At 40.0% G+C, this 14,611-nt stretch overlaps 1 protein-coding gene across 6 annotated transcripts in view; it reads left to right on the plus strand.

The window, feature by feature from the left end:
- GRID1 (glutamate ionotropic receptor delta type subunit 1) overlaps nt 1–14,611 on the plus strand; it is a 681,623-nt gene that overhangs the window by 643,074 nt on the left and 23,938 nt on the right. For all 6 annotated transcript variants that reach the window (XM_039343408.1, XM_039343409.1, XM_039343404.1 and 3 more), the window contains exon 13: nt 13,893–14,088. In XM_039343408.1, coding sequence (XP_039199342.1) covers nt 13,893–14,088 — 196 coding nt within the window. The remainder of the gene's footprint in view (nt 1–13,892; nt 14,089–14,611) is intronic.

Here is a 14,611-nt window from a genome sequence, read left to right on the forward strand (position 1 = left end):
TCTAAAACCCTTTTAGTTAACACTGATACATCTATATAGGCAAAAGCCAGCTCATCATTCAGAAGGGGCAAATAATACTTTTCTACTCTTTGCACGCTACGTGAAATATTAATGTTAGTTATTTATTTATCAGACTTCTACCCCAACACAACCCAGCGACTCTTAATGACTTATAAAGAATGAAGAAAAGTTAAACCTTCTAACTGAAACCAGTTCTATTGACAATTGCAGCTCAAAGCATAAGCTCTGGAGAAGGACCATTAAAGTAACATAAACACATAAGATAAGAATATAATAATAATATTTAAAAAAGAAAGTAGAAAAGATGGCATCGTGTATACACACACACACACACATATATATATATATATTGCAAAAAACGAACCAAACATGAAAGTTTAATAAATTACCAAGCTTTCATCGGAAAACTACTGACATTGTCATCTTAATAATGATATTATTGACACACATACATACATACATGTGTGTGTGTGTGTGTGTGTGTGTGTATATGTGTGTGTGTAGGTCTTTGGTTATTTGGGTTTTCTCCCGCGTCAAATTGGAAGTGTCTTGGTGATACTAGAAGCACGAAGCCGAAAACACCAGCCTGAAGATGACAAATGGGACTTTGTCGAAACATCGCCAAGACACTTCCAATTTGACGTGGGAGAAAACCCGAATAACCAAAGACCTATGTTAAGATGTTAAGAAACATCTGTCCCAAATAGTTTGGTCTTCAGCATTTTCCTTTAACAAAGTATATTGAGCAAAGGCATTTAAGTCACTATTTTGTTCTTAAAAGTCTTCCAAAATGCTGAACAGAATTAAGTTCTATTCTGCTGTCTTCTGGTACTATTGTGTCCACTATTCAGACTGCATTTTGGTTGGCTATTTTAAGATCAGTTTTAGTATTTTTGTCCAACTAACAAGTCCTTTCCAAGGATCTAGGATAAGCAGGTGTTTATTAGGGTTACTGGTAAAAACTTAACAGTTCAAGTCCTAACCAAGGACCTGAATTTTTGCAGCACCCTTTCTGTTCTACAGACAGCAAATCCTAGTTGTCTATATACCCATAAATTTGGTTTGCAATAATGCATGCAAGTAAATTTGTATGTTTTTGGCAGGGAAGTGACTGGCCTGTAATTTTCAGGTTTATTTCTCTTTTCTGCATCCTTCTGAATCAAAAAAAGTGCTTCCAGTTGTTAGCCATTTTTCATTTTCTGGTGTTTCCAGAACTTGATTCATTTGGTTTGCTAATCTTGCATGCAAACTTGTTAGTAGATTCAACCAGGATCCATGCAACTCATCTAAACCAGAGACACTCCAGTTCTTGACCTTCTTTGCTAGTTTCTGCACAATTTCTTTTGTTATGTGAACATCTTGCATTCTAGTCACTTTTACAGAGCTTTCAACCTGCTTGATCCAATTTGCATACCCGTTATGCTTCTTGTTGTTTTCCCACAAGTTCTTTCAAAACCTCAAGGTATTTTCTTTGTTAGTTTTTTCACTTGTAATAGGACCATGTTCACTTTCAAGAGTCTTATGCAAATAATGCTGGTTCACTTGAAATTGTGAATTTTGCTGAAACTGTATTATTCAGTTATCCTATCACTTTATTTTCTCTGCAATAGTTTTGTTTCAGTTCTTCAACCACAACTGCAATGTCCTTGTTTTCCAGGTCATATCTTGTTGTCAGGCTAGCGCTTTTTATTATTATTATTCTTTAGGTTTCCTTGCCTCCAATTCTTCAAATTACTTAAATTCAATCGAATTTTCTTTATTTTTAACTGCAGGTGGATTTTCCACTTTGGTTTTCCCTTCTTCATTGCTTTATTTTTTCCAATTTTCAAACCCAGTTCTTCAGTAGTAACATAAAGCTGCTGCATACATTAGCTGGTTTGTTTGAACTAATATTTCTGTTGGACTAGTCTTGACAGCTTCATTCACATCCAATAATATTCATATTAATATTTTTTTTAAAAAAACCTGATTGTTATTATATATTTTTTTATTTACTTGTGGTAAGCTCCCCAGAGTCACAGGCAATTGGATGGCATTCAGTTAGATAAATAGAAGATGGATGGATGGATGGATGGATGGATGGATGGATGGATGGATGGGTAGGTAGGTAGATAGAGAGATAGATAGATAGATAGATAGATAGATATTGATCGATTGATCCTTACAGTTATGGGTAAGTTAGCTCTAAGCCAGTGGTTCTCAACCTGTGGGCGGGACCCCATTTGGAGTCAAACGACCATTTCACGGGGGTCGCCAAACAACGCAGTCCACCATTTTTTTCCCCTTTTCCTTAGCTGTGCTACTCCCTTTTATTCTATTGGCTTTTGAAAGCCAATAGAATAGACTCTCTTGAATAGAGTCTAATTCTATTGGCTTTCAAAAGCCAATAGGAATTGTCCAGGCTGTCTTTGCCCTGCTGAGCCCGCCAAAAGTCCCATTCTGCAAACGGTGCTGCACCAGTTAAGTAGTCCTCGACTTACGACTGGTTGAGTAGTCCTCAACTTACGACCGGTTGGGGGTCGCGGCATTAAAAAGGTTGAGAACCACTGCTCTAAGCAATAACTGTGGAAAAAGCAAGACTAAGCAGGAACCCACTGTGTGTCAGATACTTGCTACCAATAATCCTGACTTACAGTTGGATATGTCTTTGGGATAATGAAAGTGCTTTCCCACCTCATAAAGTAGTTAGTAAAAGTTGCCTACATTTCAGGTCCCTCACAATTTATGAATGTAGATGTGTTTTTTTCATCACTTCCCTAGAACCCACATCCGCCATTCTAGCAAGGAATTATCCCCTCCCTCTACTTTTCCATTTCCTGTTGCCTTCTTGAATTGTCAAATGTTTCTCTGAGCTAAAAAAAGGAAGAACATCTGCATCAGAGTCACCCTGAAGCACCTTCTGTCAGATTCAAGAGCTCTGAAAGGATTTTTTTTTTTTTTACTAAAACATCTCTGCCCTAAGATTAATGAGACTGACAGAGAGAAAGATCGTCTGCCAATTCTGGTTTCATAGCACAAACATTTTTCAGTTTTCAGGACAGGAGAAATAAAAATGAAATTAAAGCTAGTGTTACCATATTTAGGCTTCCCATGGACAACATTCCTCCAGGCCTTCCTGTCTTCTACCATCTTCTGGAGTCCATTTAAGCTCACGCCTACTGCTTCAGTGACTCCATCCAGCCACCTCATTCTCTATCGTCCCCTTCTTCTATTGCCCTCCATCTTTCCCAGCATTAGGCCCTTCTCCAGTGAGTCCTTCCTTCTCATTAGGTGGCCAAAGTATTTGAGTTTCAACTTCAGGATCTGGCCTTCTAAAGAGCAGTCGGGGTTGATCTCCTCTAGGACTGACCAGTTTGATCGCCATGCAGTCCAGGGGACTCACAGGAGTCTTCTCCAGCACCATAATTCAAAGACCTCCATTCTTTTGTGCTCAGCTTCTTCATGTAGCTGATGATAAATATCAGGCAATTTTCCTGGCCTGTGCTGGGAAGAGGAGAGAGGACTGGAAGATAGCCTCACTTTGATATTATCAGGTTGCATAATTTTGGCCAGGCTCTTCATGAAGGTATCTAATAGCTTTGGAGGGCTTCCAGACACCAGTTTTAATGGAAATTGCTTTGTAGAATGACTCAAATTGGTCAGTAAATTAATTGAATCAGCCAGCTTGGGGATCAGTCATACCTCCAATCTTGGTAATCTTCTTCTGTTTGATTAGTCTTCACAGTGGTTAATAGTTTCTTATTTATGGCTACCTTATTTGTCTTCTACTTTGTGCATAATACCAGGCTGATGAGGACTCTTAACAAGTTTTCCAGAGAAATTCTGTGTTTCTCAGCAGATTTGTAGATCATCACACCATATTATGCATACACACACACGCACACAGACCATACATAGTGTAATATCCCTATTTCTGTTCTAGATGTCTTTATGGGATGTTCTCTAGTCTAGAGAAACTGCAGGATCACTCTTGTTCCTAAAATTGGAGTGGTGATTGTTTGACTCTGATTCCTACAGAGCACAGCAAATTGTCTTGATTGGTCATCTTCTCTGTTACATATTCTACATAAAATTTACGATAATGATTATAACAGTCAAATAATATGGGACAGATCAAATAGATTAAAGGAACTAACCAACAATCGACAAAAACTGACCCAGCTTTTAAAAAATAGAGTACTGCACACATCTTTGCCTGTCCAGTTAGGTGCTGAATATAAATCAATTGCATTAGCTTTCCTTTTTTTTTTCAATAAAAAAGCCTCTGTTATTAATGTTTTAAATAAATCAGTTTCTAAAGCTGATTGATTGAAGATATGAGAATAAAGTAGGCAGAAGACAAATCTGCATACATAATCAAAGTCATTTTTGTTTTTATTTTAAATAAGAATATGTGTCAGTTGTTAGATGTTTCTGATTTGGACAAAATAGCTTTCATGCTAACTTTGGAATATATTTAATTTACATAAAGTAACTGAAAATTACTTCTGGGACTGAATTTTATTTGAAATATGGATACAGATTTTTTTTCTTTAATTGCATTGCAAGAATTAAATATTTTGCTTTAACGAGCATGTTTTCTTGTTCAAGTAAAGGCATAACTAGATAATTGGGCAGAGCAATTTCATGGATGAGGGAGAATGAAATATCAAGGCAGAAGAGCTATTTCTTTTCCTGGGCCCAGCCAAAATTCAATTGTTACTTTTCTGACATTTTAGGTCATTCTCCATTTTTGTTTTCCACTACACTAAGGGAAACAAAACACTGCCAGATCTAAGGGTAACAAAACTTTCTCTCTATTCTGTAGTCAAGTTTAAATTAAATTTCAAAAACCATCTTTGAAATAAATAAAAATGGCTCAGAAATTTCACCTTTCCCCCTTATTATGACATTATATCATTGTCTATCTTGTATCCTATTTCCCTGGGCCATCAAAAATAAATCATTAGCTTGTCCAAGTTTCTCGCTGTTCCATCTTATCCTAAACAAAATCATTATTCTGAGTGTCTTTTCTTCTCTTTCTTAGGATTGGATAATCTTTCTTTAAGGCCTCCCTTAATGACTCTCTCATTCATGCCATTCTTTTCTGAACAAGCATACACTAAATTAATTAATTCTGAATCCCATGAAGAAATGGCTCCTTTTTTCCTAACTAGAAAAGTTTGTGCTTGGATTGCACATGTAGACTATTTCTCTGGTCATCAATCAAAGCTTAGGTCAAGGTCGCAAATGCATTTTTTTGCAATTTATTTCCTGCTAGTTGAGTTTTGGTTCCTTTAGTTTTATTTCTTGGCATTATTGTGCACAAAGTACATATATACTAGAAGGGTGAAAGAATAGCATCCTCATCTTTATTTTGTTCAGTTCTTACTTGAGATGCTGACTTGAATGAAATGGTTTAACTTCAATGGAGCTCACCCTACGGGCTGCTTTCAAGAATATTGAAAGCTGTATTTCAAAGTATTTACCCTAGGGTTTACATAAATAAATATAAAAGTCAGTAGTTTCAAATCTCAGCCCACATGAGTGGTATTCTTAAGTTTCACATGCAACACAATTTTTTTTTTGCATTAAATAGGTGCTTTTTAAATCAAATGTTAAGTGTTCTGTATATAGTATATCTGTGCCAGTTCAAGTGTTTAGGGATATCAAAGTACACTTATTATTTCCTGCCTATTCTTGTTTATTATAGCTAGAAATTTACTATTGATAATACTTATAATGAATACTAGCAGGAAACATTTTAAAGGTACTCCTGTTTTATGACTTGAATGGAAGGAAGGAAGGGAGGGAGGGAGGGAGAGAGGGAGGAAGGAAGGAAGGAAGGAAGGAAGGAAGGAAGGAAGGAAGGAAGGAAGGAAGGAAGGAAAGAAGGAAGGATCTAAAACTAGCAATGGTCCAAATGGAAATTTGCAAAGCTAGTGGCCTGCATTGTTCATTCCAAGAACTTCAGCAGGCCCCATATCTTAGCAGAACATCATTCTTCTTTAACCTTCTTTTCATAGAATGGCTTAGTGGCATGGGCAAAAGAATGGAGACAAATGATTGTGTATCCTAAAAAGACAGTGTAGTATTAATTGTGTAAATAGCATTGGCGTTATCACCTATTTTGCCTAATCCTTTAATCTAGTTCAGAATTTTATTTTGTGAATTTATACCCTCCTTCATTTTGTATGCTTTAGCTCAAGTAATAAAAAATTATCTATCATCTGTCTTTCTCTCTCTCTCTCTCTGTATCTCTGTATCTCTCTCTCTCTCATCTACAGTAGCTATCTATCTATCTACTTATCCCTGCCATCAATCAAACAAAATGGCTAGCCATCTTCCTTTAAAAAATAGGCAGTCATTCCTGTTAAATAGTAAAAGAATAAAAAAAAAAGATCTTCTATCAGGATCACAGCAGGATCTTGATAAGAACCCCATAAGCTGACTAGTTCCCTTGCCATTAAGGCTCTATTTATGCTTTGCCTCTTTTGTGACATATGCCAAGAATAATAGAAACATTTCAGCCTTTTTAGAAATACTGCAGCTCCATAATGTCAGCCGTAAAGCTCTCCATAAAACTAGGGTATGGTAACTATTCCCAGTTCTGCAGAACAGACTAATTTGCAAATGTGACTGTTAATAGAAACTTAGTGTTAGAACTTGAAATTAAAGATTCCAGTGTTTTTTGAAGCCTCTGTGGATTAACTTTTAGAAGTGCTTATGGAGTTTTATCTCAGCAGTGCAAGTTTCTGCCTTAATTTAGAAGCCGTGCCAAACTGTACTTTTACCCACTGCCAGCTGGATCATTTTGTGTAATTTATTCCTCTTTGTACACAAGGATCCTTGGTATAAGGAAAATGTAATGAAAGACAAAGTTGCCACTTGTCAAATGGTTTGGTTGTTGGCTCCTTCTTAAACCATTACTACATTTAGGCAAGAAAAACCAAACGTACAGGTATAGTATAGGGGGTACCTTGCTCAATAGTAGTAACTGTGAGAGGGACCTCAGAGTCCTAGTGGACAATCACCTAAATATGAGCCAGCCGTGTGCTGCAGCTGCCAAAAAGGCCAACACAGTGCTAGGCTGCATTATCAGAGGGATAGAATCAAGATCACATGAAGTCTTAATACCACTTTACAAGGCCTTGGTAAGGCCACACTTGGAATACTGCATCCAGTTTTGGTCACCACGATGTAAAAAAGATGTTGAGACTCTAGAAAGAGTACAGAGAAGAGCAACAAAGATGATTAGGGGACTGGAGGCTAAAGCATATAAGGAAAGGCTGCTGGAATTGGGTATGTCTAGTTTAATGAAGAGAAGGACGAGGGGGGACAGGATAGGAGTGTTCCAATATCTCAGGGGCTGCCACAAACAAGAGGGAGTCAAGCTCTTCTCCAAACCGCCTGAAGACAGGACAAGAAGCAATGGATGGAAACTAATCAAGGAGAGAAGCAACCTAGAACTAAGGAGAAACTTCCTGACAGTGAGAACAATTAACCAGTGGAACAACCTGCCTCCAGAAGAGGTGAATGCTCCAGCACTGGAAGTCTTTAAGAAGAGACTGGACAGCCATTTGTCTGAAATGGTATAGGGTTTCCTGCCTGAGCAGGGGGTTGGACTAGATGACCTTCCAATTATTATTATTATTATTATTATTATTATTATTATTATTATTATTATTATCATTATCATTATCATTATTATTGATGTTGGACTATGAGAATATTAATGAACTATTAGTAGTGCAGTAAATGAACTATTGGCTTAATGCAGGAGCTTGTGGGGACAACAGCATCAAAAGTTGTAGTTCATTGACAACATTTGTTCTTTGGGAAGGCCTGCTTCAAAAAACATTTTTTCTAAATATATTGGCTTTCCCCAAGAGTTTTTCAGCTGGTTAACAGAATAACAGAGTTGGAAGGAACCTTGGAGGTCATCTAGTCCAGCCCCCTGCTCAGGCAGGAAACCCTATACCATTTCGTACAAATGGCTGTCCAGTCTCTTCTTAAAAACCTCCAGTGTTGGAGAATTCACAGCTTCTGGAGGCAGGCTGTTCCATTGGTTAATTAAGCTTGCCAGAACTGTTTGCTTGAAGCAGTTTAGGTAGAGAGAGATAGAGGGTGAGAGTAGCTTGTTGGAGCTGTTTGCTTGAAGCAGGCCAGGCAGAGAGAGCAAGAGAGAGTGAGGGGCAGGGAAAGGTGAAGTTTTATTGTTTCTTTCTCTTTCTTTGCAGGCAGTCCAGACAAAGAGAGGGAGAGAAGGTAGTTTGGGGAGTTTTAATTACTTTCCTTCCTTGGAGTAAGCTAGACAGAGGGAGAGTTAGGAAAGAGTTTGACATACGTCTTTAAGTGGGAGGTAAGGGGTTTTTTAATAGGATCAGTGGGGGAGATAAAAGGAGATTACATGGAATGAGATTAGAGAGGGACAATGAGAGTGGACAAGGGAGGCCTCTGCCAGTGCCAGAGATTGGCTGCCCTCGTTCTAGGCAAGTTGTTGTCATCAAAGACTGATTAACATCGTTCTGGGCAAGTTGTTGCCACCAGAGACTGACTGTCATCACTCTAGGCAAGTTGCTGTCACCAGAGGCTGATTAACATCATTCTGAGCAAGTTGTTGTCAGAGACTGACTACCATTGTCTTAGGCAAAGTTGTTGTCACCAGAGGCTGACTGCCATTGTTCTGAGCAGGTTGCTGCTACTAGAGACGGACTACCATTGCCTTATGCCAGTGCTGTTATCAGGAATTGACTTCCATCTTTCCTTGTGCGTTCTTATTGCCTGAGATCAACCACCATCATCCCACATGAATCACTGTCACAAGAGAGAGCGACCATCACTGCCCCATGTGCGTGGCTGCCGATCGTGACTGAATACCACTGTGTTACGTGCCCTGTTAGGCAGAGGTGCCAACGTGAGAGACTTCCTTTGGTTGGTGGCTACCTGAAGGGGAGGTCAGGAGAGCCCAGACTTAAGCGGTCCCTAAGGGGGTGGCGCTACATTTATTTAATGAATTTACTTATTTACTTATTTATCTAAAGAGTTAACAAGACGAATGCAGCTTTAGTAGCCACCAAAGAAGAAGGAATAAATATCAACATAAGGGAAGAATATTAATATTTCAAAGGTGCAGGATGAAGGTGAACCCGTACTGGAGTTTCATGACAATTATATATTTCGCTGAGCAGAAGCTGGCCTGGTAAGAATGCACGACAATTTTCCCATCTAAGTTCAGCTGTTTAATTCATGCTGATCTTTCACATTCATTGGAGGTTTGCCTCTTTGCTCATGTTGCAGACACGAGGTAGGAGATAATAGAAGGGGGTGAGATGGTTGGGTCTCCCATTCTGACAGCTTTCCTGCCCATCTGTGTATTACCCCAAGATGTTTTGCTCTAATTGTATGTAATTAGTGAACAATAATTACAAAGATGCCTTCGTGATGAAAACACTGTCTAGCATCTTGCAAAAAAAAAAAAAAGAAGAAGAAGAATATACAGATATCGGTAGGCATGTCACATTGGTGTTAATAGAGACAAGAAGAGAGAACGTATTTTTGTAAATGCTGCTTTGGAAGGCCTGGAGGAACGTTGTCCATGGGGTTGCGATGGGTCGGACATGTCTTCGCAACAACAACAATCTTTTTTTAATTTCTCTGAGGCATTTTCCAAGTATTCCTCCCTTATTCTGTATTAAACGTGGCTGTAAATCAGGGGTGTCAAACTCAATTTCATTGAGGGACGCATCAGCATTGCAGTTGCCCTTGGGGGGCCAGGTGGGTGCGGCCAGGGTGGGTGCGGCCTACTGGGTGGACGTGGAGGGAGTAGGTGTGGCCTACTGGGTGGGTGTGGCCAGCTCTACATCATTTGTGTCAAGGGAGCCTGTGGGGGCCTGGGCAGGAGTGGGACAGATCTGAGGGTCTCTGGCAGAAGGGGGTGGGACCAGGGCAAGTGCCAAGACATGGTCCACTGGAGGAGCCTCACCGTTCCTCTCAGGCCATGTGGAGGGGGCTGGATGGTGGCGCAGACTGCCCGGAGCCCTGGGCAGCAGAGTTCAAATGCCCAGCTGGCCCTCGAGCACCCGTGGCACCAAGCCCAGCCCCACTTCCCCAAGCGGGCACCCAGCTGCACTTACCTCCTCCTCAAGGCTGCTGCTGCTGTGCTTGCTCTCCTTAGCCAGGTTATTCATGATGGGTACCAGGGCAAAGTCAGAGGGAGACTGAATGCGTTTCAGCATAGATGGCTACCACAAAATTGTACATTGGCTCCCAGCCAGCCTGGGCCGGGGCCAAGGCAGTGGGGCCGTTCCCTCACTGTTTCCAGGATGGCTTTGCAGGCCACATGAAACCACTTTGCGGGCCACTTCCAGCCCCTGGGCCTTGTGTTTGACATGTCTGCTGTAAATGGAAGCAGGACTCTACCAAGGGTGCCAGTTGGTGGCTTATGTGCCAGAGGAGAAGGGGGGAGGAGAAGAGGAAGAACAGAATAAAAAGAAGGAGGAAGAGGAGGAGGGGGCAGAGAAAGGAGGAGGAAGACATGGAAGAGGGAGGGGAAGGAAGAGAAGGAAGAGAAAAGAAAGAGAAGGAGGAGAAAGGAGAAAGAGGAGGATACAACTGGTTATGAAGAATGGGAAAATAGGCTTAGTGACATAATCATGCACCTGAATTTGTGATGTCATAAGTCTGAGAGTCTTTGATCAACTTCTAAGACTCTGGATATACAAGTGACATTACTGATTCATTATAAATCAAAAGAGAAACCACACATAACCCAATGGTGGCTTCATTGGTGTGAAAATAGTAAACAGAATAATATTAAAAGAACTGCGGAAACAAGAGGGAGCGCTTAGAGACGTGAGTGAATTTGCAAACTTATAAAACACGAGGCCCAGAATATTGACCGGGCCTTATTAACTGCTGGGGAAATACCATTAAAAAAAATGAATAAGTCAAATGGATGCAGAATCCGAATGCAGCTGTGGGAATTTCAGTGAAACAACATTCAATGTACTCCAAAGGTTATATTTAGTATAAAATGTTTTAATCATTAAAATATTGCTCAACTCCTGATTGCTAAAATGGACAGTTCATTCTCTAAAATTTGCTGGAAGTAGAATGAACAAGCTGGGTCATTCTTTCATATTGAATTCCAATAATAATAATAATAATAATAATAATAATAATAATAATAATAATAAAAAAAGTTGGAAGAGACATTGAAGATCATCTAGTCCAACCCCCTGCTCAGGCAGGAAACCCTATACCATTTCGGACCAATGGCTGTCCAGTCTCTTCTTAAAGAATGTTGGAGCATTCACCGCTTCTGGAGGCAGGTTGTTCCACTAGTTAATTTTTCTCACTGTCAGGAAGTTTCTCCTTAAGTTTTAGGTTGCTTCTCTCTTTGGTTAGTTTCCATCTGTTGCTTCTTGTCCTGCCTTCAGGCGCTTTGGAGAATAGCTTGACTCCCTCTTCTTTGTGGCAGCTCCTGAGATATTGGAAGACTGCTATCATGTCCCCCCCCCCCCCGTCCTTCTCTTCATTAAACTAGACATACTCAATTCCAGCAACCGTTCCTTATATGTTTTAGCTTCCAGTCCTCTGATCATCTTTGTTGCTCTTCTTGTCTTGCCTTCAGGTAGTCTTTTATATTTTTATTAAACTTTATTAAACCATCTAACTATTCAAGGTACACTGAATTTGCTTTGAATAGGTTAACTAATGCAAGAATATTGTATGCTTTTTGCTGGAAAGACTGTTTGACCCCTGCTAAATTAAGTTGTAGGAGTAGAATTCTATGTCTAAAATAATTTCTTACCTTAAAAGTAAATGTGACATAGAATTCAACTTACACTAAACTAAGAATGGAAACCTTTCTTAGACTACAAGTTAATACATACATTTGTACCACATTGAAAAATTGGGTTTCTCCATGCGCAGAGTACATATTTCAATTTTATGGGATGTTTAAATCTCAAGAATATAGGTTGAATTTACTGTTCTTATCACACCATGCAGTTAGTTATAGTGTGCAGACTACAAGTGTGGATATTCATGCTTATCTTAGAGTTTAATAGCAGTTTTCAGTCTCTACAATGATAAAATACATTCAGTGATTCATCCTTATCTAATGATATGCTGGAAAATTATAATTTTCATCACGTTTGAAATCCTTTGCTGTGCTGTACTTTTTTATTCTTGCTTCCTTTTTGATGTTTATATATCCTCTTTAAATTGTCTAATAATAAAGTACAAAAAAAGAAAATCTAAGCCCCTCAGCTGCAGAGATTAAATCTCCAAAGCACTCAGTTACACAACAGGAAATCCTACCTCAGGGGTAGGAAACCTGTGGACACCTTTTCCATAGTTAACCCTGACTCTTTTTTCTCTTTCCATTGTGATCTTTTTGACCATGACTACTTAAAAGTGTTGGTACGCTTGCCTACTTCCTTGATCCGAGGTGGCGCAGCAGTTAGAGTGCAGTACTGCGGGCCACTTTAGCTGACTGTGTTCAGCAGGTCAGCGGTTCAAATCTCACCGGCTCAAGGTTGACTCAGCCTTCCATCCTTCCGGGGTAGGTAAAATGAGGACCCAGATTGTTGGGGGCAATGTAAATATATATATATATATACATTGCTTACTGGTGTACACCGCTTAGAGAGTGCTTGCACTTAAAGCGGTATATAAGTCTCATAAATAAATAAATAAATAAATAAAATCTAGCAAAACTACAGCGAATTTGGTTCTAGTGGTGAAGGGCCCAGGCTAGAAAGTGAGGGATCATGAGTTCTAGTTCCACCTTATGTGTGAAAGCCATCTGGGTGACTTTAAGCCAGTCCCTCTTTCTTGGTCAAATTCACTTCACAGGGCTTTTATTGTGGAGCAGATAGGGGGAGGAAAGGGTTTGGGACATGTTCATTGGTTTGAGTTACCGTATATGCCGGCGTATTAGGCGACCCGGCGTATAAGACGACCCCCGTCTTTATCACCGGGTCGCCTTCCTAGAACGTCATCTTATATGCCGGAAACTACCAGTATTTCCGGCGTATAAGACGACTCGGCGTATAAGACGACCCCCGTCTTTGCCGCCGAGTTTAGCGCTTCCGGAAGTCATCTTATACGCTGGCATATATGGTATTTGTAAAAATAATAAATGCAGCATGCAAATAAATAAATAAAAAGAGTGCAATGGACAGTGTTGCTGTTGTGGGGCAAATAGGAGGAAGAAGGTGTGTCAGATATGTTCACTGCTTTGAGTTATTTGTAAAAAAAATAATAAAAGTGGGATACAAATAAAAATAAACAAGTAATAAACAAACAAAACTATATTCTGCAGTAGGCTTATCACATTAAACCAACACATACACAAACATCTATACACAAAGACCATGTGCCAAATAGAAGAACTTGAAAAATTATCTTCATTGAGGTAGAACCAAGGGTAGGCAACCTTGGCTCTTTTATGACTCGTGGACTTCAACTCCCAGAATTCCTGAGCCAGCCATGCTGAGGGGAAAGGGAGAGGTTTTCAAGTAAAGCCATGCTGGCTCAGGAATTCTGGGAGTTGAAGTCCACGAGTCATAAAAGAGCCAAGGTTGCCTACCCCTGAGGTAGACCCTTACCATCTGCCCTTCCCAGATGGTTGAGTGCAGCCTCTGATCACTAGAATTTTGTCATGGTTGCCCTGTCTTCTTGCTCAACAAAAAGGCAGGATGACACTTCTTTTAATTAGAAAAAAAAGGGGGGGAATCAAATGAAAATAAGTGGAATTATTGATTATGGGAGCTGTGATATTTTCTTCCTGCGGAAAACCAGAAACTTTTTTTTTCCCCAGCCCATAAAGCCAATGTCTTTCCCCTCCTTCCAATAATCCTTCGATTCCTCTTGTGTTTCAGAACATTTCAGGAACTTTCCAAGCAAATGGACATCTCTTATGGCACAGTCAGAGATTCCGCCGTTTATGAGTACTTCAGAGCAAAAGGCACCAACCCTTTAGAGCAGGACAGCACTTTTGCTGAGTTGTGGAAGACCATCAGTAAGAACAACGGAGCCGATAACTGCGTAGCAAACCCTTCGGAAGGTATCAGAAAGGTAAGACGCATGCAGGATTTGGGTCTTCGATATTTTCATCCAGAATAATACAAATCCCTTTGATGCTGTGCAAAAAAAAATAGTCAGAGATTAATTCTTGGGAGTAGAGATTGATCTTAATAATTACGATGATTATTAAATATATTGGCCACCTGTCTCATCATGGGGTTACTCTAGATCAGTGGTTCCCAATCTTTTCTATACCCCATACCCCCTAGAACAATGGTTCTCAACCTTTTTAATGCTGCGGCCCCCAACCGGTCATAAGTCGAGGACTACTCAACCAGTCGTAAGTCGAGGACTACTCAACTGGTGCAGCACCGTTTGCAGAATGGGACTTTTGGCGGGCTCAGCAGGGCAGAGACAGCCTGGACAATTCCTATTGGCTTTTGAAAGCCAATAGAATTAGACTCTATTCAAGAGAGTCTATTCTATTGGCTTTCAAAAGCCACTAGAATAAAAGGGAGTAGCACAGCTAAGGAAAAGGGGGGAAAAGGGTGGACTGCGTTGTTTGGCGACCCCC

The sequence above is a fragment of the Crotalus tigris genome, unplaced genomic scaffold (genome assembly GCF_016545835.1).
Source record: "Crotalus tigris isolate CLP2741 ecotype Arizona unplaced genomic scaffold, ASM1654583v1 scf7180000017847.2079705, whole genome shotgun sequence".
In the NCBI taxonomy this organism is placed as follows: domain Eukaryota; kingdom Metazoa; phylum Chordata; class Lepidosauria; order Squamata; family Viperidae; genus Crotalus; species Crotalus tigris.